Below are 26,951 nucleotides of genomic sequence, written 5' to 3'. Positions count from 1 at the left end.
CTAAATTTACTAGACTCATTCACCAAGTCACGTCCAATGAGCAACAGGTAAAGATACGTCCTTTGTATCTTATCCCCTTCTGTTCTGTTTTACAAAAAGTAAAACGATGCATAGAAAAAGAAAATAACTTTATACTGCCCTGCCTAGGTATTTATAAAATACTGATGAAATGCCCAGAATGCCTACTGTGATTTCTAGAGAATAAAGGAGGCCAGAGGGAGAAAAGCTTTAAAAGTGGGGCCCTACCGTATATCCAGACAAAACCGTAATTCAAAAAGACACATGTACCCCAGTGTTCACAGCAGTACTTCTCCCAACAGCCAAGATACAGAAGTAATGCAAGTGTCTATAAACAGATAAATGGATGAAGAATATGTGCGTGTGTTTGTGCACACACACACACACACACACAGGAATATGACTCAGTCATAAAAAAGAATGACTGATGCCGTTGGCAGCAGCGTGGGTGGAACCAGAGATGATCATACGAAGTAAAGTAAGGCAGACAAAGACAAATACCATATGATATCACAAGGGTGGAATGTAAAATATGACATAAATGAACTTATCTACAAACCAGAAACAGACTCACAGACATGAGACTGGCCTTGCGGTTGCCAAGGGGTCGGGAGTGGGAGAGGGAAGGACAGGGAGTTTGAGATTAGCAGATGTGAACTATTATATATAGGATGGCTAAACAAAAACCCTCCTACTGTATAGCACAGGGAACTATATTCAGTATCCTGTGATAAACCACAATGGGAAAGAATATGAAAAAGAATGCATATAGAATTCAATCACTTTGCTGCACAGCAGAAATTAACACAACATTGTAAATCGACTATCCTTCAATAAAATACATTTTTTAAAAGAGAAGCGGCCCTCCTTATGGTTACCCAGACACCAGTGGGGGCAAGCCTAAAGGCATTACAGTGAGTGCAACTGTAGTAAGCAAGTCAAGGAGAAGAAAGAAAAAAATGAACAAATCCTTGTGAAGAAGTCATTTCAGGCTGTATTTGGAGGCAGAACAGAGGTATACCTATACAAGACATTTCCACGAGCAGACAGGTTACAAGCAATGGAATCCTAAGAAGTTTTAAGCGTGGGTCTTCCTATCAGATGCATGGAATACAGAAAAAGACTGCAACTGAATATCATAACTAAGCTTGAACTTATGATATGAAAGGGGTAGCCCTTTGAATAGTAATTTTAACAAATATTTCCTGCCCTGAATAAATTCATCGGGCAATTATTTTTTATACATTTTAATTGAAATATAGTTGATTTACAATATTGTGTTCGTTTCAGGTGTACAGCAAAGTGACCTTTTCAGATTATATTCCATTTAGGTTATGACAAGACACTGAATTCCCTGCACTACACAGTAAATCCTTGTTGCTCATCTGCTTTATGCGTATATCTCTTAATCCCATCCTTCTAATATATCCCTTCCCCTCTGTCCTTCGGTAACCCCAAGTTTGTCTTCCAAGTCCGTTTGTTTCTGTTTTGTACATATATTCATTTGTGTTATTTCTTAGATTCTACATATAAGCAATATCCGGCTTCCCAGGTGGCACTAGCGGTAAAGAACCCGCCTGCCAATGCAGGAGACCTAAGGAATGCTGGTTTGATCCCTGGGTCGGGGAAGACCCCGGGGAGGGCACCATGGCAACCCACTGCTGTATTCTTGCCCGGAGAATCCCATGGACAGAGAAGCCTGGCGGGCTGCAGTCCCTGGGGTTGCAGAGTCAGACGACGGAAGCGACAGCACGCATGCATGAGCAACATCAGATGGTTTACTTTCCTTGACTTATTTTCTGTATTTAGTGACAAGAGATCCTCTGAATAATCCCTGAGAATGCCTGCCTCCTACCTCCTACCCCCTGCACATCTGACCCAAGATCTCAGACTGAATCCTGAAGAGAAACTAAGTCCCACTTGGATGCCGAAGTGCCCGAGAACATGCAGACACACTTAGAGGCACAAGCGCCTCAACAATCTGGGGTCTCATCTTATTTAAGGATCTGAGACAACGAGTCTTCGTAAACAGTAAACCAGACTCCTCTGCTGCCACAGTGAAACCACCTGCTCAAGTTCTCTGCAGACCAACGACCAGCTGCCTAACCAGAAAACACAGGAAGTTCTAGAAATGTCTTTCCAGAATCAGCTCCCATCAAGTGTATGCCTGCCCCCTCACTCTACGTACAAGCAAATCCTCCCACTTGTCTCTCGGCTTTCAATGTAAATGTCATGGGACAAGTATGAATTCCTAATGGTGGTGAACTTTAAAGATAATATGGAAAACAGCTCCCCAAAGAAGCCGATCCTGGGCTGAAGGGGAGCCATCCTAGCTGGGGCAACCTGCCCCCAGGACCCCCCATTTCTGCAGTTACTCACCTTCGAATTCGTCTCCATGTGGTATTTGGCACAAGCTCGAAGCTGAGTCACCCAGAACTGTTTTTCTTTTGCATCAGCAGCTGAAATAGAGAAACAAAGGCTTGTAGCAATTGAGCCAAAACACATCCAACCTGTTTCTACACACACCTGAGGGCTTCGGGGCCTGGAGATGAAGGAAGGCAAGGCAAACACAGATTGTACTCATGGCAAAAAACAGCAGACACCAAGTCTTAACCAAAAATTTCCCCCTCTCTTTTGAAAGAAACTTCTACAGTTCTATTGAGAAACTTAAAGGCATTTTCAGAATTTCATTTTCCTGGATGGAATTCACTGAGCCTATCTATACAGATCAATTTCCCCAAAAGGAATCAGTACATTACCCTGGGAGTTGGTAATGGACAGGGAAGCCTGGCCTCTAACAGTCAGACACAGCTGAGCAATTGAACTGAGTTGAATCAGTACACCTATATTATTTTTACAAAAATTTCTAAGGTGGTCCAGTGGCTAAGATTCCAGGCTCCCAATACAGGGAGCTGGGGTTCAATCGCTGGTCAGGGAACTAGATCCCCCATGCCACAACTAAGACCCAACACAGTTAAATAAACAAATAGGTATTTTTAAATTTCTAACAGATTTTTATCAGCTTTACTGAGATAGAATTTACATATGTAAAATTCACCTGTTTTTAGTATGGAGTGATTTTGAGTATTAATATATTTATACAATAGTACAACTGTGACCGTAATCTTGGTTTAAGATATTTTCAGGATCCCTCAAAGAATCCTGTTCCCATTATCAGTCTTTTCCCATTTCTCTCCTCTCACCCCCTCTCCCATCCCTAGGAAACTGCTAATCTGCTTTCTGTCTCAGAGATCTGCCTATTCTAGACATTCCATATGAATGGTATCATGCATATGTGGCTTTTTGTGACTGCCTTATTTTACTTAGCTTAACGTTTTTTGAGGTTCATCCACATTGTAGCATTTCTATTACCCTAACATATTTTTTTAAACGTCTCTTTTCAACTGCTGCTAAGTCGCTTCAGTCATGTCCGACTGTGTGCGACCCCACAGACGGCAGCCCACTAGGCTCTGCCATCCCTGGGATTCTCCAGGCATTTTCAACTAATAAACAACAAACTCAGAAATTTCAAGCAGAAGAAAAATGAATAAGATTTCTTGTCATTAGAAGAGGGTAAGAGGTGGAATTTGCTTTTTGGTGGGGCATGTCTAAGTGGCTGCAAAGATGCCCTGTTAAAACATCTTAACCTGGGACTTCCCGGGTGGTCCAGTGGCTAAGACTCTGTGCTCGCAATGCAGGGGGCCCGAACTCAATCCCCGGGTCAGGGGACTAGACCCCCTTGCCACAACTAAGAGCTGGCACAGTCAAATTAAAAAAAAAAAAAAAAAACCTTTAACCCATACATCTATGGTCAAATAATCTATGACAAAGAAGGCAAGTCTACATTAAAGTTGGAAAGAGTTTCCTCAACAAATGGTGCTGGGAAAACCATACAATTACCTGTAAAAAAATGAAATGAGACCATTCTTTTAACACCATACACAAAGATAAGCTCAAAATGGGTTAAAGACCTAAATGGGAGACTGGAGACGATAAAACTTCTAGAGGAAAACAGAAGCAGTACACCCTCTGATACAAATCACAGCAAGACCTTTTTCCTCCCAGAATAATCGAAATAAAAACAAAAATAAATGGGACTTACTTAAACTCAAAAGGTTTTGCACAGTAAAGGAAACACTAAACAAAATGAAAAGTGGGTAGGTGTGCGTGTTCAGTCACCCAGTCATGTCTCTTTTCGACCCGTGGACTGTAGCCCATCAGGCTCCTCTGTCTGTGGGATTTTCCAGGCAAGAATACCGGAGTGGGTTGCCATTTCCTACTCCAGGAGATCTTTCTGACCCAGGAATCGAACCTGCTTCTCTTGTGCCTCCTACACTAGCAGGTGGATTTACCACTGAGCCACTTGGGAAGCCCAGAAATGAAAAGACAACCCCCCGCCACACACACACACAAAAACACCTTGCTTCATTATATAGTGGGGCACCTGATACAGTCCTAGGACAAGTGCTTAAGGGAGGCTTCCCTGAAGAAGAAACCCCCAAATTCCCACTTAAACCATGTTAATAATGTATTCTGAAATGCTTAAGAACAATTTGGCCAGTTTTTGACCTACTGTGCAGAAGTATTTTTTACTTCTTTAAAAAGCAGCAGAGAAGACCAAACATGATTGATTTTAATGCTGCCGCCACACGTGGCTAATAGGAAGATCAGAGTGCAGTGACTCAGGGCCCCTCTGTTATCTACTGAAGTTGTACTGTGGAGTTATCAGCCTTTGCAAAATAAGCATTCAGCTGAATTATCATTTTAATATGTGTTCTCAAGGGTTACTATGATTGGACAGAACAAGGTACCAAACGCTGCCTCAGAGACCCTCAATTGTCCCCTAAAGAGACTTAAGGACAAGTTAACTGCATCATCACAATCTTCCATCTACAGCCCCATCTCTCAAATATACAAACTCATTTTCTCAAAAGACCATGGATACATAACAGGGTCTCATAAAATTCAAATTAATTTAATTGCATAACTCACTGCATACATATTTTAAAAGAATACTGCATAAATGTTGAAAACATTTTCTATGCAGAAAACAGAATGATTCCCCTATAAGTCTGTACTTTTTACAAAAATGAACCTCAGTGTCATTTGTCAGCTTCAGGTAAAGAAATCTGCAAGTGTAGACCCGGTGAACCTCAACTCCAAAGAAAGAAGGATTTTTGCAAAAACTAGAGTCATTTTCCTCAGAAACATTGCTGGTTTGTGGCAGTACCCAAAGGCTCTGCCCCAGAAACATTCCTCAAAGCTGTGCATCTATTAACATCAAGATTCATCTCTATGTGTAGCGAGATGTGAAATGAGAAAATCGATGCCCAGATCCTTGGGGGATGGACTAAGGACCAGCCAGAAAGCAGCGGAAATGCATCCTGCATTTGCTGTAGTGGATAACTTCAAGCTAAATTTAGCCCTTATGATTAGTTCATGCAGATAATAAAACTTTGATGTTTGCTATTAAAACTATCTTAAAAAAAAAAAAGTTTGGGGCTTGATAATCTAGAGAGCAACAACTAAAAGGCAAAAAGATGTCTCCATTGGCAAACTGGTTAGACTGTTCTTCTGTAAGGATTGTGTCATTTCTATAAACCCTGACAGCCCTGGGTTGGGGGGAGGGAAAGCGATTAAGTTTTTCACCTGCGATTGTTTCTGCTTTGACAATTTATTAACCAATAAACAGCAACGCGAAACCAAGGACCATATAAATGCAGGACATGCACTGCGTGAATCTCCAAAGAAAACATGACTCTTCTCATGGTTCCCCAAAACTGAAAAACTTTCTTCAACTCAAGGCATTTTTATTTCACAAGTTTCGGGGATTTTTTTTAACAGATCCTGAGATATGACCTGTATACAGATAATAAAGGAACCTGAGGGAATTCTCTGGTGGTCCAGTGATTAGGAATCTGAGCTTTCACTGCCAAGGGCCTGGGTTCAATCCCTAGTCGGGGAACTAATACCCTACAAACCTTGTGGCTTGATCAAAAGTTGTTGTTCAGTTGCTAAGTCATGTCCGACTCACTGGAGCAACTCACAGACTGCAGCACACCAGGCTTCCCTGTCCTTCACTATATCCCAGAGTTTGCTCAAATTCATGTCCATCGAGTCAGTGATACTATCTAATCATCTCATCCTGTCACCACCTTCTCCTCCTGCCCTCAATCTTTCCCAGCATCAGGGTCTTTTCCAATGAGTCAGCTCTTTGCATCAGGTGGCCAAAGTATTGGAGCTTCAGCATCAGTCCTTCCAACAAATATTCGAGACTGATTTCCTCTAGGATTGACTGTTGTGATCTCGCTGCTGTCCAACAGTCTTCTCCAGTCAAAAGTAAATAAAGTACAAATATAATAAAGGAACCACAGCTTAGCCTACCCCTTGGTAGCAAAGCCTGGAGGAAAGTCAGCAAACACTGGGCTCTGAGCTGGGGAATCAAAGCCCTCAGTCTGGTTTTGCAAAGGCCGACCCACTACTGCCAACCCCCAGGTCCAGCACAAAGAATGAGAGGCCCTTTCTTTGTACTCAGCCTTCCCTTAAATAAATACGTGAAAAGGCATGGGTTTCCCCAGTGGCTCTGCGGTTAAGACTCTACCTGCAATGCAGGAGACACGGGTTTGATCCCTGGGTCAGGAAGATCCCCTGGAGGAAGAAATGGCAACCCACTCCCATATTCTTGCCTGGGAAATTCCATGAACAGAGGAGCCTAGCCTCATATAGTCCATGAGGTTGCAAAAAAGTCAGACATGACCGAATGGCTGAGCACACACAAGAGGTGTGATCACCAACCACCTCCCAGCACTTAACAGACACTTCTTTCCTCAGACCTTAACAGCACTGACTGTGTGTGTGCACACACATGTGACCAAACGTGCATCTGGGGGTCGGTTTTGTTATTTTATGAGAAGACGACTATTTTTCCGGCAATGCTCCTGTGACAGAATGCTGGTAGAATGGTCTAGCAATCAAATCACATCACTGCAGACAAGTGTGCCCCATCTGAAAATCTGTGCAGTGGGTATGCCTTGGTGGGGGTGGTGGCTAGTTCTTCCGTGTGTGTGTGTGTGTGTTTGCTCAGTCGCTTCAGTCGTGTCTGACTCGTTGTGACCCTATGGACTGTAGCCCACCAGGCTCCTCTGTCCATGGGATTTTCCAGGCAAGAGTACTGGAGCGGGTTGCCATACCCTCCCTCCAGGGGATCTTTCCAACCCAGGAATCAAACCCGTGCCTCCTGCATCTCTTTTCTGCAGGCAAATTCTTTACTGCTGAGCCCCTGGGGAAGGCCCAGTTAGCACCTCCAGTTGTGGCCAAATGCTGGGCTCCTGGCTTTCAAGAAGCAAAGAGAAGGGGAGACAGTAGCCAACAGGAAATAACACCAGTTGGCTTTTCACCAGGCTCTAGGGCCACAGAGGTTAAATAAAGCACAAGTAGAGCAAATTCTCTGGTGGCCCAGTGGTTACAACCCAGTGTTACCACTGCTGAGGGTCTGGGTTCAATCCCTGGTCAGGGAACTAACATCCCATGAGTTGCTTGATGCAGTCCCCAAAATAAAGTACAAGTGAAGGGGCCTTTACTAACAGCTGGTTCTAGAGAAACTCTGAGGGCACCATGACCCTTTCCTAAAAAAAATAAATAAAAGATTTGTTATTTTTTTTGATGTGGACCATTTTTAAAGTCTTTATTGAATGTGTTACCATATTGCTTCTGTTTCATGTTTTGGCTTTTTGGCTGCAAGGCCTGAGGGATCCCAGCTTCCCCAGCCAGAGATCAAAACCGCACCACCTGCATTGCAAGGCAAAGTCTTGGCCACTGGACCACCAGGAAGGTCCCCACCATGATCCCTAAAAGACTTGTTTGGACTTCGTGGCGATCCACTGGTTAGGCCACCATGCTTCCACTGCAGGGGCACGGGTTCCATCCCTGGTCCTGGAAGATCCCACATGTCACGCAGTGCAGCCACAAAAAAAAAAAAAAAAAAAAGAAAGGCAGGGAAAGGCTTCTTTTATCTTTAGAGCACAGCCTCATGGGCACTGAAGAGTCACTATATAAGGTACAAGCAAATATATACTGAGCTAATATGAAAAATCTGCTGAAGTCCTAAGGTTCAGCCAGCTTTGCGATCACTCACCTTGCATTTGTCCTTAATTCCTTGGTTAATGAGGACAAATACTTCCTAATCTCAGCTCCTCTCCCCACCTCAAGAGGAGGACAGGCAGTGTCCGTCACCAGAGTCCTCAAATACGGCAAACTATTAAAGGTGATTTTTAAAAAACTGAAAAACCAGACCGCCATCACCATGTTAACTGTGAATCCAAGAGGCCCGTCTGCAAACTTCCCAGGAGGTGAACATACCTCTCAGTTTGTACATCTCCCCGTTGGCAGCGTACACAACCAGCATGTGGGGTGCTTCGTCACTCAGGGACACAATGGCGCCGGAAAGAGACAGGGCTCCTCGAGGCTTCTGGTGCTTGCTCTGCTCGTTCACAAAATACTGCAGGATGCCAGCCTCGAAATCCAGCACAAAGTACCTGGGCGGAGAGATCACAGGGTGTCGGTTTTCTCTCCGAGCAAAGAGGAGGAACAGAATCCTTGTGTTAACATCAAGGGTCCCAATCCAGGATGCTGGGAGCTATAAGTCCCTGCCAGACACCCACACAAGCCAACCCTGGGGAGTGAAAGAGAGTCTGATTCTTAAGTCAGAATGGAGCTCATCATGGCTCCTGAACAAAGGCCAGGCCCATTCAGGATATGGTGCGATGCCCACAGATATACGTGAGCCTCAGGATGGTAAAGAAGACCAAGGCACTGGGATACAGAATCTGGTAAAGGTTCGACGTGATTTTGCGGGAACACCTGAAATTCACACCCTGGAAGTAGCAAGCTGGGCTGGACTCCGGGGCAGCCTGGGCGCTGTATGGGCCTGAGCCCCAGGGCTGGTCCAACCAGGAACTAGAGGTGCTCACAAAGCTCTCTAACTTCCAGCGGGTCCTTCCACAGAACACTTTTCACACAACAGGGCAAGAATCCCCTCCGCTCTGGGAGGCCACAATGCCACAGGAGTCTATAACCACGGGAAAAACAGAGCAACTGCTAGTTGTCTGAATGGCTAAAACAAATCTTGGGAGCTGAGTACCTGGCCTATCAACACTCACAATCTATCAGCAGAAAGTAGTCCAAACAACTTGCCCTTCTCCACAAGCTGTCTTCATCAGAGACCCATACTCCCCCTGGAGCCCGGAGGCTCAGCATAGCCCCTGCCGGCTTTCCCCGCCTCCCACTGTCTGCTCCACCCACGCAGGATTATCCAATTTAATGTCTGGTTTTGGCCCCCTCCCCCGACTCTACCCTATCCAGAGACAGACAGTGCCTCTCATCTCACTGATAGTATTTATTCAGTGAATCAATGAAGGGGGAAGACTACCAGATTCCAGTTTTTAATCCATGCACCCAAGCAGCTGGGTCACCACTGGGAACTCGCACAGGCAGCTGAAAATATGTCCCATATTTGAGGGTTACACAGTGATGCCTGCAAGTCAGATACCAAGCACACAGACAATTCAGCCAGTTTGGAATCTGCAGGAACACGCAGTCCATTAACATGTGACTACGGTTCTTAACACAGAAACGTATTGTTCTTCTATGGTGATCCCTTTTTCAAATGGCTACTGAGTTGCTAGGACATAAATGTACATGAAGCTGTTTGCAGATGCCTGCTTTAATAAATGAAACCACAGGGCATTTTCTTAACCTCTAAGCACCACAACTGCATCCGAGGTCAGGGGCGGCAGCCGAGAGTGCCAGGCTGTGACAGCGCAGGAGCAGCTGAGAGGATCTACCCCGCCCGAGGCCGGGGGCGTCGGCCCAGAGGAGCAACCCCACGCCCAAGGAGTGGTGGCTGCTCGGGTGCCAGAGGGCCTAGAGGTCGGGAGGGGCGGCGGGAGGAGATATCCTTCCTCCAGGGTAAGGAGCAGCGGCTGCGCTTTGCTGGAGCAGCCGTGAAGAGATACCCCAGGCCCAAGGTAAGAGAAACCCAAGTAAGACGGTAGGTGTTGCAAGAGGGCATCAGAGGACAGACACACTGAAACCATACTCACAGAAAACTAGTCAATCTAATCACACTAGGACCACAGCCTTGTCTCACTCAATGAAACTAAGCCATGCCCTGTGGGGCAACCCAAGATGAGCGGGCATGGTGGAGAGAGCTGACACAATGTAGTCCACTGGAGAAGGGAAAAACAAACCACTTCAGTATTCTTGCCTTGAGAACCCCATGAACAGTATGAAAAGGCAAAATGATAGGATAGTGAAAGAGGAACTCCCCAGGTCAGTAGGTGCCCAAAATGCTACTGGGACAGCAGATGAGATGGCTGGATGGCATCACTGACTCGATGGACATGAGTCTGAGTGAACTCCGGGAGTTGGTGATGGACAGGGAGGCCGGGCGTGCTGCGATTCATGGGGTCGCAGAGAGTCGGACACGACTGAGCGACTGAACTGACTGAAGCACCACAAACTAAGAAAGTTTACCAACTGCCACCCTGATTCTCTCAGTATCCAACAGACAGCCATCACTATCCCTCAGTTTTCAGGTGCTGGGACTCAAAGAAACTCCAAATCCAAGTCCTGCTTGTCTGTGTCCACATCCACACCGGGTTCAGTCCAGCTGGCAAACTCTCTTCTGAGCCTCCCACAAGTCCTCCTTCACCCCCTGCTCCAGGTCACCTCTCCTTACCCACTAAGGTGCTTCATTCTCCAAACCTTCGGGCTCCAAGAGAGCAAGCGCAGCTGGAAGTCGCCCCGCCTGCCCGCAGAGGTGCCACCGCATTCCCAGCCCACAGGGCAGGCACACCCAACAACCCAGGTCAACACTCCAGAACGCCAGTTCCTCCAAGAAATCTTCCACTTTTAATTATTTTTAATGTCCTGGCCAAGACTATCTTTTTTACCTCTCTCCTCCCCTCCGATCTCTATTGGGTCACAATAATAAGGCTATACTTCTGGTCTCCACCACTGTGGATAAATCAAGATACAAAGATGCCATAGTGGGCCAGGACTCTTCAAAGTGTGGTCCCGGGCCCAGCAGTTGTATCAAGTCACCTGGAGGCTTGCTTGAAATGTAAATCCTTGGGCCCCATCCAAGGCCGGCTGGATCAGAAACACTGGGGAAGGGGTCAAGGAGGCTTCCAGGTGACTCTGATGCAGCTCAAGTCTGAGAAGCATGGTCTAAGCTAACAGCTCATCACCAAATCCCGCCCACTTCTTCCAAGAGACATGAGATGAAAGGACAGAACATATCTCCCAGTTTTCTTTGTCGGGATGTGTGGCCATGTGAGCTGTGGCAACAGAAAGTGAGCGGAAGTAAACGCAGGACAGGCACACAACACACAGACACAGACACTCACACAGGTTGGGATGGAGACATCCTGTGGGGCCACTGGGGATCCACAATGAGTGTGCCAAGGACCCCCAGAGAGGGTAGCCTGGGCCCCTGAATCACCACCTGGAGGAGAGCCACCTGCTAAAAAACACCCTTATCATTTCTACAAGGATGAGAAAGAGGCTTCTGCTTATCTTATGCTTCAGATCTGTGATGGCAATCAGCCTGGCAAACTCACCAAAAACCTTTTCAAAACGTCTATGTTCGTGTCCTTCTGCTCCTCCTCTCTGTGATGCTGAAGGAAAGTTACACAGCTCAAAATAGCCTGGAGTTAAAGATCCCCTCCGGGTCCTCCCCACCACTCTATGCAAAACAAAGAACTCTCTCACCCGAAGGGGAAAAAAAAATGGACGTTAAGGTTGATTACGCCCAGCCCCCAGCCGGTCCAGCCTCTGGCCGAGCTCCAAAATTCCTTGCCCCAGCTGTTTAAGAGATAACTACTCCGAACAACCTTGGAGAAGAACAGGCCCCTTAAGACAGTAGCTTTCCACATACATGCCTCTGTATACTTCCTCTTTTCTCAGGTCAGTGCAGCCGCTCACAAATCTGACTGCTGCCCCTTCTCGCCTCATTAAAGGTGATCTGTTCCTGTAAAGTGCCGGTCTCCATCTTTCCAAACCTTGCCTTCTCTAACTCCCTTACCCTACAGATGTGAAAACCAAATTCTATCCATGAGAGAGGAGTTGTGGTGATTTCTGAGCCACCAGGGGTCACGCTGTTCAAATGCTGACCCTGCCTTCTCTTTAGGAGTCATGGTTTCCATGTGGGCTGTATTTCCTGTCACAGTGACTGCCGGTATGCAGACACAGCTCCCGGCAGGGCAGAGCATTGAGAGCAATGATCTGTAGAGTGTAGGGGAGGAACCTCGCCCTACAGCATTTTGTGTCTCCACCCCCTGCACCCCCCCAACCGCCCTGGCAGAAGTGCAGTGTTCCCATCTATAAACACGCCCCCTTTACACAGAGGAAAGCAGAAAAGGTAGCGTACAGCCTCAACAGGCTTCCAGGGAAAGGCGTAAGCCAAGTTGCCCTCCACACCCTGACCCTCCCCATCCACCCTGTGCCCTTGTTGGAATGGAGAAAGACTCAACACCTCTTCCCCTTCTGCTCCGTCTGCTCATCACCCAGGCCCATCAGCCTTTCCAGCCCCCAGAGGCGCTTCACACATTCATCCCAACCATATATTTGCAAGGACATTACTAAGAAACTGGTACCAAAAAAATGAATTGAATTCTGGTTTTTTTTTCCCCCCTCAATCAGGATGACAGAATAACCCAATGAGCACACATTATGCAGGCTATGGGAACACATGAATGATTTTTCACACTGCCTATTTCAAAATGACATCGTAATTCTAACACCCTGCCTCAGACAAAAAACAAAATCAAAACACACATTTCCACTGCTTCCCAAAATAGTTTCAGTGGAAATATAGGATTGAATCAGATGCACTAAAGAAGGTTATCAATAATTTACTCTTTTTCTAAAGACAGTTAAAAATTCAATCCTATTTGGAAGGAAATGATGGGAGAATATCCGATTAAAAATTGCAACAGACTAAACATAGAGTGTTCTTCCAGGACGGCCTTTGAAAGTTGAGTTAGCAGCTGTCCCATGTAGGTAGGAGCTGCCCACCCAGCATTAAGAAACGCATTGCCTGGGGGTCACATCCCCTGGGAGGAAGGAAATTACATTTGGTTTCCCACAGGGTCAGAGCTCTGTCAGGCATTACTGCATCAGAAATTTACAGCTTTCATCCTAAATGGAAAAGTTAAACGTGCTTCGGGACAAGGCTTCACCAAATTAAGTGCAAACGCCAGATAAACTCCTGAAACTTTCCTAAAGGCCTTTCGTTCTGGAGAAATGAGTAGGACAAGCCTAATTCCTAGAGTGGGTTCTGTTCTAATCAGCGTCTCGAGCTCCAGTTTGCATCTTGACTGATGAGCAGGTGAGCCTAACTGTATACGAAAGGAACATACTTTAGGGGCTCTGTTCACAAACCAGGGAAGGTGCGGGGGAGAGAGGAGAGGAAGAGAGGAGGCATCAAACCAACCTAGGAGACAAGCCGTCAGTCCTTATCAGGCCAGCCTTGGAGTGGCAACGTAGCCCCGTTCCAAAGCTGGGACCCGCGGGAAGCGGCAGGCCCACTTCGAAAGGGCTGAGAACCAGCCACTGCTTCAGAAACAACACGTGAGCATGTACTTGCACGTAGACACACCTGCGTGCACACAGTCACACTCACTTGCGCATGCGTACATACAAGGCAGCTGCCCTTAGGCTTAACTGCTTTCCAATCCTTGCATCAAGGAGAGGCATCTGTCAACACCTGTAGCCTTTAATTCCCACCTGCGTTACTTTCATGAAGGTTCAACTTCAGGATCTGAAAGCTGAAAATCTGACATTTTTACTTTGGGAGCGGGTAGGCGCGCCAATTGCCATCAGCATCCAGTTAGCAGCAGAAAAATAAAGGGAAAGGATTGGGGTGGGGGTGGTGGGCACAGAGGGGGAAGCAGCTCATTCATGCCAAGAGGCAGAAATCACAAGCAAACTACAAGAGAATTACAAAGCGGAAAAACTGCAGTGGAAAAAAAAACTCTTGAAGAGGAACTTCGCCAGATAGGCTGATACTGACAAAAAGCTACGCCATTTCATCTAAACTTAAAAGTGAAAATTAAAACAAGACGAAAGGGCTTGAGAAGGGAGGTGATTGCCCAGCCTCTGACGCCTGAGCAGACACCTTTGACACCCAGGTTACTATTTCTAGAAGGGAGTAAGGGCCCCTCCCATTCCATGTGGGGCTCGTGCTTCCTTCCATGCCAGGCACGAGGCCTCGCCCACCCGGGCCCAGGACCCAGCTAGCGCTTGTGTTCCACCTGCTGGGGTCTGCCTCACCTTCCCAGGCCCTCTGTTTCTACCTCCAACCCCACACTAATTATTGATCAAGAGAAGCTAGTCTCCAGCCCAAATATTCACACATCATGATTCAGGAACATAGCTCAGTGACAAACTCCCATGGACCTCACCCAGACAAATTCTTTATATTCCAAAATCACTTTGTACTCTGAAAGGCATGTCCTGGAAATCTTTCACAGAATCATAATTTCTGTAGAAATCCGCATACTCGAGGCCCTCTGCCTTCTGAGAAGCTCCTGCTCAGACTCCCGGATTCCACCTGTGCCTTGTTCTGACGCTGGCAACAGCGGCCTTGTTCTCCACCTAAAGACCCTTCTCTGGTTGAGTGACTGACTACTTGCCTCTTCTACAGATGAAAATTTCAAGTGCAGAAAGGTAAACGGCACGCTCCCGATCTTATAGAGAGGAAACTATGGTGTAGATTTTAATCAGGCAATCTAGCCGTAAGGCCCAAGGCTCAAAACCATTCAGACAGTATGTGTTGATTAAAGTACCGTTTTCACCACAAAGATGCAAAAACACAGGGTTGAAACTTACAGAAATATAAGAAAAAAATAAAACACAATCAGATTAGGAGACTTTTAGAATCCTTTTGCCCAGAGTTGGACAGATATGTAGAAAATGAATGGGAACACAGATTCAAAACAATATATTCCCAAGTTTTGTTTTAAATGTTACAAATAATTACATACCCAAATGAAAAATACACACACAAACTTTTTAATATAAACGTTTTAAATGTGCATGGAACATTTTGCAAAATGTTGGCTAAAAACAGCATCAAAAAGTAAAAATTTTATAGGGCCAATCTTTAGACCTCACGACAACATCTGACATGTTAGAGACTTAAAAAAAACTAGTAGTATTAGTTTTAATAATACCTTATATATATCATATAACTTAATATATTCATATTAGGAAAAATATGGGTGGGTATTTTTAAACTGTTAGCATAGGGAAGGCACCAAAACAGGAGAGGCAAAACCATAAAGAAAAGTATTTACACATATTTCTAAATTTTAAACAATCCCCAGTTAAAAATAAGCCATAAATAAAACAAAAGACAACCAATAAAGCAGAGCTTTAAAAAAGAGTATTTAACTGTCTTCTTGTAAAAAGAATGTTCTTACAGTTTGGGTCAGCTATTCCCTGCTTCTGAATCAGCAGAGAAGCTAGTTTAAAATGTGGATTCCAGACTCCCATCCCGTAGAGAATCGGAATCTTTGTGGCTGAGATCAGGAAATCAGGAATATGAATTTCAAAATTTCCCTCGTGTGCGTTGGTCTCTCAGTTGCATCCAGCTCTTTGGGATTCCACGGACTGTAGCCCACCAGGCTCCTCTGTCTGTGGAACTCTCCAGGCAAGAATACTGGAGTGGGTAGCCATTCCCTTCTCCAGGGGATCTTCCCCACCCAGGGGATCAAACCCAAGTCTCCTGCATGGCAGGTGAATTCTTCACCGTCTTAGCCACCAAGGAAGCCCTAGACAAGTAGAAAAAACCAGTGCAAAATCGAGTCAGGATAAAAACCTTAAGCGTGTTATTCACATCCCCTTTTTTCCCCTAGCCTTTCAAGCTTTTCCCCCTAATCATTCATTCAGCAAACATCTGAGCACTGTGGGCCCAGCCAACAAGGCGGAACGTATTGTTTAAATATGAGCTGACCTTATTTTATCTTTGTGTGAAAGAGCTGAAGGCCTGCTCCTAAATCACAACAGCTCAGGCAGTAGGTACCTTGGCTCTGTCACTGCGGGAGTGTTTTTGAGAAAGATTTAACGAAAAATTATGTCACCGGGAATGGAGCTTCTGCACAACTGGATCACCCACTAGCGTCATGCAGGTCCACCTGGGCACGGCGGCCCCAGAGACCAGGCCGAGCGGCCGCTGCCTCGTGAACCACCTCGCCTGACAAAGCACGAGTGAATTCTTAACACAAGACTGGATGCACTGCACTTGGATCTCATGTATGATGAGAATCCATCTGCCTTGGAAGACCAGGTCATTACATTCCGGGAGCAAGAACTGAGACCTTTCTAACAAGGGTTAATGCAGGCACTCCTGAACTCCTGTTCCCTCAAGTTTCCAAGGCCATTGGCTAAGAACTTCAACTACTACTACTTTAAACTGTAAAATGTCAAGATCCATCTTAATGCTCACAGTTCATTTTCATTCTTGCCATGGACAACACAAGGAACTTACCTGGGAATCCTTGAGATGGGCGGAGCCTTGAATCACGTCTTTGCTTTACACTAAAACCTTAAACATACACATCAAATCACACTGAAGAGAATACTGGCTAAAGCCCGAGAGCAAAAGTGTGTGGGCAGCCTGGTGCCCACCAGGATGAAGAGAGATGTAAAGCTGGCCTGTGGAGACCAGGGAAGCAGTTAGGATCAGAGTCAGGCCCCTAGGCTCAGGTTTTCTGCCCCTAAATATCCAACTGAATCCACCTGGAGAAGGCAAGGTACCCCACTCCAGAATTCTTGCCTGGGAAATCTATGGGCAGAGGAACCTGGTGGGCTACACTCCATGGGGTCACATGAGTCAGACACAACTTAACAACTAAACAACACAAATCCAGTGAAATCACACCTTAAACTCCACTGTCCCTGGATCAAAGCATCCTTTACTTTTCCCTACAGGCTACATGGCATAGAGGAAAGAGGTGTGATCCGGCAGGAAGATGGCTGGTTCGACCTGTGGTTCAAACATTTGCTACATCGGAATCACCTGCAGGTTTATTAAAAACACAAGTTCCTGGGCCCCTCCCACAGATTTGGGAGGTCTGGGTGGAGCCAGAGAATTCAAGCAAGTTCCCAGGTGATGCTGATGCTGCAGGCGGGACCACACTTTGAGAGCTACTGGTCCTCACTCTGTGGCCTTGGCCACGGCACTCATCCACTCACAGCCCCAATTCCTGCGTCTGCAAAGGCAGAAAGCTGGCTCGTTCTCTTCTGAACTGTTGTTCCACCATCCCTGTGCCTCAAGGTCCGAGTGGGTATAAAACAAGAACTTCCCAGCGTCCACATCACTTTTCCAAATGCAGACAGTGAATTGGATCCCATGCTCATATTACTCTGTATCAGCGGTTTAGTTAATTGGCAACAAAGCCGACAAGATAGAACTTAAAACAAGAGCCAGTGTTTGCTCTTTTCTTGGAGGTGCTGTGGCAATACGATTTGGCAAGGTTCTCACATGTGGTCAGCTGGACCACATTCTGTGATATGGATAGAGCACTGTGGATACATTCACTCATTCCACGGTTAAAGAAAAGAGAATTTACATAAACCCAGCTAAATTTGAAAGAATTTGGCTTTGGTTCCCAAACTAAGTCTTATTTCTAAGAATTCACTCATTTCTTAAAATATATATATAGATATATATTTTTTTAATGAGTACCAAACTTGCTAGGCACTGTATGCTAACTGCTAAAAATACATAGGAGGGGACTTCCCTAGTGGTCCAGTGGTTAAGAATCTGCCTGCCAACGTGGGGGATACAGGTTTGATCCCTCGGCCCAGAAGATTTCACGTGCTGCGGGGCAACTAAGCCCCCGTGTGCCCCAACTACTGAAGCCCACACGCTTAGAACCCATTCTCTGCAACAAGGGAAGCCACCACAAGGAGGGGCCCAGGGGCAGCAGTGAAGACCCAGCGCAGCCAGAAATAAAAGCAAATAAAATGAAAATTTTTTAAAAATTTAATACACAGGAGGTGGGGGACAAGGTCTCTGATTTGGTGGGGGTATGGAAAATGTGCCAAGAAACAATAAGGTATTTACAGAAATGAACACACAACTTTAGCTGTGCCGAGAGCCTCGTGTTAAGAAGAAAGCAGAATGTGACCCAGCTAGGGATTTCCCAACACAAAATGTCCATGAACTGGTGAATGGATAAACAAACTGTGTGATATATCCACACAACGGAATACTATCTGGCAACAAAAAGAACACAACATTGATACCTGCTATGTGGGTGAACCTCAGAAATAACACGCTAAGTGAAAGAAACCAGATGCAAAAAGATTACGTTGTATGATTTCATGTATATGAAGTGTCCAGAGAAGGGAAATTTATAGAGAGAAAAGCGGATAAGAACTTCTCTGGCAGTCCACCGTTTAGGGATCCATGTTTCCACTGCAGGGGGCACAGGTTTGCTCGCTGGTTGGGAAACTAAGGCCCCACATGCTAAAAATAAACCAAGAAACAAACAGGCAGGCAAGTGACTGTTTGGAGCTGAGGATGAAAACCGTATGAACTATACTCTGGCTAGAGGGAATTATTTTGGTGATAGGAATGTTCTCAAACTGGATTTTGATGATAGTTGCACACTATAAATAAGCTAAATATTCTTGAATTGTACGTTTGCAATGGGTAAATTTTATAGTGTTCAAATTCTACTTTAATAAAAGTGTTTTTAAAACTTCAGCAATCCTGGCAATATCCTAGACCAGGGCGGAGGTGTCAGAATTACTGCCAGGGTACAATTGACAAGACCTGATAAGGGCCTGGGAACTTCATCTGGGGGCTATTTACACTTCAGAAGCCTTTACAACTTCCGGGAGGTGTTGACTGGCAAATGGATGAATGGATCTGGAGTCCAGATAGGGATTAAAGATGAATAATCTGACAATAAGTAGCCAAGAGAGCTAAAGACACAATTGAGACTGCACAGAAAGAGAAGACAGGGAGGAGAAGGCCCAGCATCAAGATGTGAGGAACTCTTAACATTAAACAGGAAAAAGAGATGAAGAGAACAAGACGGAGAGACAGAAGGAAAACCAGAACCCCAGGAAGAGAACATTCACGAAGGCAGGAGTGATCGGCCGTGTCAAGTGCTAGCAAGATGTCAGTAAGGTAAGGACAGAAACATGTCTTCTCTGTGACCACACACGGATCTATTTGTATATTTCAAGACTCAAGGATTCCCATGACCCTGACTTTACCATAAAGCAAATCAGTTCATGTTGGCATGCAAGCCCAAGGGAGACAGGAAAAGAACTTCTCTTTTCCTGCAAACATGTACTGTCCAAGTCCACCGGCTGCTTCCCGATACTCACGTTCCATTTTTACTGGGGTCAGTGGAAAGACAGATCTCTGGGTTGAAACCAAGGGTTACAACCTCGGCTCTGGCTCAATTAGCTTGTGGTCTGAAACAAGATGTAGCGGTGACAGCTGACTATCTATCCTACCTATAAGATAATCACTTTCTCTCTCAAATCAAGAGAACTCCAGTTGTTATCTGAGCCAATACACAGTGCCAGAATACATTTCCTGATCTTCCTTTAAGCTAGATGTGGCCGTCTGACTGAGTTCTAGCTCATGAAGAATAGTGATGGATTGGACTCCTTCCCCTCCTCTACTTGCTTTGTTGGAAGGCAGACATAGCAGCTGGAACTCCAACGCCCTTGGTGAACTTTGAGGACATGGCCACACCCTGGGATGGTGAAGGAGAAAGTTAAAAGAAGCATGAGCCTCTGAAATCTGTGGATCCCCCACACCAACCCTGAAACAACTAAGCAAAAATAATCATGTACGTACGATGGAATATTATTCAGCCATAAAAAGAATAAAATCATGCCATCAGCAGCAACATGGTCATACTAAGAAAGAGCTGTGAATCAGACAGAGACAAATCACACGGTGTCACTTCTACTGTGGGATCTCAGAAAAGACAACAGATGAACTCATTTACAAAACAGAAACAGAACTACAGACACAGAAAACCAATTTAAGGCTTCCAGAGGGAAAAGGTGGAGGGGGAAGGGTAAGTTAGGAATTTGGGATTAACAGATACACACTACCATATACAGAATATAATCGACAAGGATCTGCTGTATAATAGCACAAGGAACTGTACTCAATATTTTGCAATAACTCAGATGGGAAAAGAATCTGAAAAATAATATAGATGTATGTACAACTGAATCACTTTGCTGTATACCTGAAACTAAAGCAACATTGTAAATCAACTACACTTCAATAAAATAGATAAATAAAGACTAAACAAGAAGGATCTTAAGGTTAACAAAAACAAAAACACCCACCTACCCTCTCTGAGGTAGGTATCATTACTACCCCTTACTAACCACAAGGAAACAGAGAGGGTCCCTCTCTCAACCAGAGTCACACAGCCCATCAGTAGAGATGATGTGACCCCAGGCAGTATTCCCCTAACCCCTGCACCACCCTGCCTGTCTCAGCCTTCCAGCACCTTCTAAGCAGAGGTGTGGGGTAGGAGGGACACGCTGCTCAGGAAATGCTGACTATTCAGACTTCACGTCAAAGGTGGGATGTCCGGCTTCCCTGGTGGTCCACTGGTTATGAATCTAGCTTGTAATGCAGGGGACACGGGTTTGATTCCTGGTCCGGGAATACCCCTACATGCCGTGGAGCAGCTAAGCCCATGAGCTACAATTACTGCAGCCCGAGCACCGACGGCCCGTGCTCCCTAAGCAGAGAAGCCACAGCGACAAAAAGGCCTGAGCAGCACAACTGGAGAGTAGCCCCCTCTTGCCGCAACTAGAGAAAGCCCACGCGCAGCAACAAAGACCAGTGCAGGCCAAGACGGGATGTCTGCTCAGACCAGTGAGCTGCCTGGGGCCAAGTTCTCCCAGGATTCTGCAGGCAGCTAACACCTAGGAGATGGGAAGGAGAGAAGATGAAAGTGCTAAAATCTAAATGGGACGGTCCAAAGAATTCTCACCAGGCTGATGGGTTTCACCCGGGAGAAATCAGGCCTCCTGCTTCTTCCGGCCGCCCACTCTCTCCCTGGGTCCTCCACACCTGCTGTGATCCTGCTTACACCCAGCTTTAGTCTATAGCTTGCTTACCTTCCCCAGCATGAGATCCTAAGGCTCCCAGCCCCGCAAGGAACCGAACACTCAGCAGGAGCATCGTAGTCACCTGCGGATCTCAGGGCTGGGGAAGGACAGGACCAGCCTGGCAACTAGCCCCAGGCACTCATGCAAGAAGCAGCTCACGCGACCAATGGGCAGCTCAGATCTGGCTGCCGCCAAGGGCCCTGGAAAAACACATCCCAAAGGGAAGTCGCGCGCTGGCTAGCTCTACCTGGCATATCATTAGACTAACGTGAAAGGGTCCAGCATGCCCAAACAAGAGTAAAGTCTCAACTGCTTCTCCAACACATGCTCCAAGGCCTGCCAGCAACATGAGCCACCATGAGCACAACATCAAGGGCAAAATAAAGCCACGAGGTCACCAGGTCCTCCTGGGAGTTGTGAGCACAGTATCCTCTCTGGGGACACAGTCCCAAGCGGGGGACACAAAGGCCCCCATTGTCCACACACGCCCACTCTCCACACGCGCTCTCTCAGGGAGCCTGAGTCAATATCATTTCCCACCTGGTCTGACCTTGTCAAGATCTGCGCCTGCGGAAGTCACCGGTGTTCTGCCAAGGAGCTCAAGGAAACATGGAACCTCCCCGATTTTCTGGGGAAGAGGAGGTGTCGGTGCCAACAGCCAGTCAACGTGCGTGCTCTTTGTGACCCCATGGACTATAACCCACCCGACTCCTCTGTCCATGGGATTCTGCAGGCAATACAGTGAGTCGGTTGCTGTTTCCTTCCCCAGGGGATCTTCCCAACCCAGGCATCAAACCCACGTCTCCTGCATTACAGGCAGTTTTTTTTACTCGCTGAGCTATCGGGGTGAGTGGACAGAATTCCCAGTTTGAAGTTTTTCTCGAAAGAATTTTTCTAGAGGCGACTGCCAACATGTCTACAGTGGCCAAAAAACAAAAATACATGCAACAAAGGAACCAGGTTAGAAAAGTATGTATCTCGCAGGGCTTTTCTAAGAATTAAACAAGTTATTTTCTGCAAAATGCTGAGAACAGTGTCTGACACATAGCTAGCAACATATATATTACATATAGAAATTACATATACATACAGTTATTTCTCAAATAATATAATTACATATACATACAGTTATTTCTCAAATAATATATTAAGGCAATACTTAGCAATTGCCTTCAAAAATTGTGGTCTTATTTTTTTCATTTTACAATTAAGGAAAGAGCTTTTATTGTTTTTATTGTCAGAAACGGCAGGTTATGGAATTTAATTTACTCTGTTCTATTTGCTAACAGCTCTGTGACAGATATTATTTCTATTCTACCTAAAAGAAGCATTCCCAGGTGGCACAGTGGTAAAGAATCCTCCTGCCAATCCAGGAGACACCAGAGACACGGGTTTGACCCCTGGGAAGGGAAGATCCCCCGGAGAAGGAAATGGCAAGCCACTGCAGTGTTCTTACATGGAGAACCCTGTGAACTCGTACTGGATACACACAAGTCACGTGACAACAGCAAACCCGTCTGTGTCAGAGCACACGGCATCCCATAAAGAGCACCCCATCCCACAGCCTCCCGGCTGCTCATCTCAATAGTGAGATTACAGCCTAATGAGAGGAGAGCGTGGGGACTACTGCTGCTGCTGCTGAGTCGCTTCAGTCGTGTCCGACTCTGTGCGACCCCAGAGACGGCAGCCCACCAGGCTCCCCCGTCCCTGGGATTCTCCAGGCGAGAACACTGGAGTGGGTCGCCATGTCCTTCTCCAGTGCAGGAAAGTGAAGTCACTCAGTTGTGTCTAACTCCTAGCGACCCCATGGACTGCAGCCCACCAGGCTCCTCTGTCCATGGGATTTTCCAGGCAAGAGTACTCGAGTGGGGTGCCATCGCCTTCTCCGATGGAGACTAGTAAACATCAACCAAATCCCAAACAAAAATGATATTTTCTGAATCTACTATGAAATCACCAGTACACCATCTCCAAGACAAACACCGAAGCCTTCTTAGCAAGACAGCCTAGGCTTCCTCGCCAAGAGACTGTCGCTTGATTCACTGTTCTGACCCCTCCCATCCCCCAAAGAGGGGAAAACAAGGCGTGTATTCTCCACCTTCTGGTCCGGCCTGAATTTTGACCACCAGCGGCCACTGTTCAACCTTGTTAATCCCCTCTCCTGTGGAGACAGCGTGAGTTTGGGGGTTGCCCTGCTGAGCTGTGTGAGGTTTCACAAGCACACAGAAGACAGGTGGAAGGACCAAGGTCAGGCAGCATGCCAGCTCCTTCTCTTGCCCCGTCGATTACCTGCCACTTCAGTCTGCCCAGCAAGAGCAAACGAAACAGTCCACTTCACGAAAAGCTAATCTCCGTTCACGGAGTTCGTGGAGCTTCTTATGCCCTCCCTCAACCACCTCTTAAACTGTTTTTCATAAAAGATATATGACCCACCTGCTCCTACCACTCCCAACCAGAACGAATCTCTCATCAACCTCCCACCCCCACCCCGCAGCAGACCGGTGGGGCTGAAAAAGTGGGGAATCGTTTGGCTCCCTATTAACTGTTACGATTATTATTACCAGCGTCACCATCATCAGGTCCCATGACCGTCTCTGACACCTAACCTGGAAACTCCTTCAGGGCCACGTCACTTGATGGGAGGATCCCTCTGGGCTCAGCACAGAATCTCATATATGGAGGACTCTAACACATATCCCCTGATGGGCCAGGGTGACGGTCAGTAAACAAAAAAGTGTCACTTCCTTATCATTCACTGTCCTCATTTATCTACTGTCGCCACCATCACAACCAAAATATAAAACTCTCTAACATCAGGACCATTCTCCATCATCAAGGACATTTTTAGGTCTATGAATACGCCTAAGATGCCACACTAGGGTGGGAAAGTTAACATCACTGACTGCCTCTTACCCAGTGTACTTATCCCTGATTAAAGACCAGCCAGTCAGCAGAATAATCAATCCACAACCATTCAAGACCTAGTTCATCTGGGGACCACCCTGAGCCCCCAGTCCCCCGACCACGAGCAGATCGGACTCGAGTTTCAGGGATAAGAGCGGCTGCACCTGATGACGACGATCATGGTGTCAGGCCACCCATGGCTAACAGAGAACTCCCTCACGGCAAACTTGATTCTGAAGACCCATCACTCATTGAAGACAGCTTGCCTGCCAAACCCACTTGTGTAGAAGATTTTATGTCGAGAGAATGCTCACAGCTGTGGGAAGCTAAACATTTCCCCAACCCTCTGGAGAAGCAGGGAAACTGCCCAGCCTCCCTCTGAATTACTGATGTCATAATATATTGAAAGGTCTCTCTGCTAGGTCATAGGTCACACCCCCTATGCAATGCCAGGTACCTACTCCAGGGTCTCTGCCGGGCGGGGTGGCAAGCAACATGGAGACAGTGGTCCCCGAGAATCTACCTTTCAAGGATCTTATAGCCCCGAACCTGACCAGCACTCAGCATCAACACACTCATCTGGTGACCTCACTTCATCATCTCCTAAAGCAGGAGGGGTATTCTTCACTCTATTTTACCAATATGAAACCTAAGGCTGGTAAATTTCCCCCTGATTTCCAGCTAGTTGATAGAGGGGCCGGGACTAGGACCAACTATTAGAACTTTTGGTCCACAGCTTATTTCATTCAATAATGAGGTTGCCCCAACTCGTGTTTACATTCACTGCCAGGCATTCTTCTAGATGCTGGGGACAGAGAAGTGAACAAAACAGGTAATTCCTGCCTCACGGAGCTGACATTTCAGTGGGAGGACAGAAATTACAGACCTATAATATGTAAAAATACAGTGTCAGAAAGTGAAAAACAGGCTGCCATTTGGCGCATTCTAATTTCCCCAGGTCAGAGAAGCTCTGTCTATATGGAGGACTTGAGCAGAGCCCAGAAGGAAACAGGTGAGGTGTGTCAGCTGAAGGGGAAACTGTGTTCCAGGCAGGAAGCACGATATCGGAGGTGGGAGCAGGCTGGGCACGCTGGAAAAAAGCGGGAGAAACGCAGGCGTGACAGGAGCAGGTAAGCGAGGGGGCCAGGGAGGGGAGCTGACTGGTAGGGAGCCAGAAGCCAGAGGGCCTTGCAGACTGTGCTAAGGACCTCAGATTTTACTCCCGGGAAGATGGGAGGCCTCCCGAGGGCACTGACACTAGAGGGTCACTCCGGAACAATGCTTAAGCGGGTGACTGGAGAAGCTGGGAGGTCCATCAGGAGCTAACTGCCAAAGTCCAAGCAGAGATGTACCCCCCACAGACCACATGTAACATGTATACATAAGCCACGTAGAATTTTCCAGCACAACTTAAAAAACAACCCTTTCTCCTTTCTCCTCCACCTGCATCCCGATAACCTGAGTCAGAGACAGGGTGTCCAGCCTGGGACTCAGAGACAGGGTGTCCTGTCCACCTGTGTCCTGATAACCTGACTCAGAGACAGGGTGTCCAGCCAGGGATGTGGGTGCCGGGCATTTCCACTGTGTCAGTGGCCTGCTTGTACTGGCCATGGTCCACAGTGAGGATGAGGTTAAGGAAAGGACCGGCGTTGACTTTGGTTTCCATTATTTGAAGATGTTTGCTGGACTCTCCACAGCCTGTGATTCTCTGGATTGCGGCCATCAGTTCTCTGATTTGATACTCTGTTCCCATAGGCCAGGATGTATTTTAAGTACCAGAAGATATTGATCTCCAATAGGTGACAGCGGCACTGGGGACAAAGAAATGGAAGAGAGGATGGGCAGCAGCTCCCCTCGGGCACTGCACACAGCTTGGCTCTCACCTAACTCGTGATTTGTAACCGACGAGAAACCTGGGATCACCTCTTCAACAGCATCAAGAGCCATCCAATAACACTGGCTTTAGGTCGCTGGAAAGAAGTCTCACTGTAGAATGAGGTCTCTTAAAATAATGAACCTTGGGACTTCTCTGGTGGTCCAGTGGCTAAGACTCTGCACTCCCAATGCAGGGTTCAATCCCTGGTCAAGGAACTAGATCCCACATGCCTCACCAAAGATCCTGTGTGCTGCAACTGAGACCCAGCAGAGCCAAATAAATAAGTAAAAATAAATTTAAAAAAAACCTAAACATACAACTGTACGGCTGTGAGCATAACTGACGCCATCTTGGGCCCAGGCAGCTCTTCCTGCCCTCACGTTGACCCCACCCAGGACTGTACTGGGTGGTAAATCCCACTTCTGTCGTTAGGGCCTTGGTAGTCAAGAGGTATTGTTTAATAATCACTAGGACCAGATGGCCTCCATGCTCTGTTAGTCCCCAAACAATGGTAAGAGACCTTGGTTGACATATTCCTGGCACCTGTGCCAACAGTTACCCTTCATAAACTCAATTTAGGAAGGCATGTGCTGTTTCTGAGCATCTACCCCACCCCCAGGTTATCTAAAACCGTCCTAGTGGCCCCTTGGAGGTACAGGGTGTCTAGCATTCTAGGAATGCTTCTAGATCGCTGTCCATGGGAACTCCACCTCACCCTGTAAGTTCCCCGTAACAACTTGGTCCATGGATTATAGAGCTCCCTGCCTCGTTTTTCCACCTGCAGACACCTCCTCAGTTCAATGGGCTCTCTTCATACCCTCCACCCTCCAACAATAGCATCAGGACTCAGTGACACTGGGCTTCCCTGGTGCCTCAGACGGTAAAGAACCTGCCTGCAATGCAGGAGACATGGGTTGGATCTAGGTCAGGAAGATCCCCTGGAGAAGGGCATTGACACCCCACTCCAGTATGCTTGCCT

At 46.6% G+C, this 26,951-nt stretch overlaps 1 protein-coding gene across 1 annotated transcript in view; it reads right to left on the bottom strand.

Annotated features, from left to right (window-relative positions):
- OSBPL10 (oxysterol binding protein like 10) overlaps positions 1 to 26,951 on the bottom strand; it is a 322,138-nt gene that overhangs the window by 219,083 nt on the left and 76,104 nt on the right. Inside the window, exons 2-3 of the mRNA XM_052637028.1 lie at positions 8,377 to 8,552; positions 2,398 to 2,477 (exon numbers count right to left, since the gene is read on the bottom strand). Of these exons, the coding sequence (XP_052492988.1) occupies positions 2,398 to 2,477; positions 8,377 to 8,552 (256 nt within the window). The remainder of the gene's footprint in view (positions 1 to 2,397; positions 2,478 to 8,376; positions 8,553 to 26,951) is intronic.

The sequence above is a fragment of the Budorcas taxicolor genome, chromosome 1, assembly GCF_023091745.1.
Source record: "Budorcas taxicolor isolate Tak-1 chromosome 1, Takin1.1, whole genome shotgun sequence".
Taxonomy (NCBI): Eukaryota; Metazoa; Chordata; class Mammalia; order Artiodactyla; family Bovidae; genus Budorcas; species Budorcas taxicolor.
This window is presented reverse-complemented; position numbering and strand designations above follow the sequence as displayed.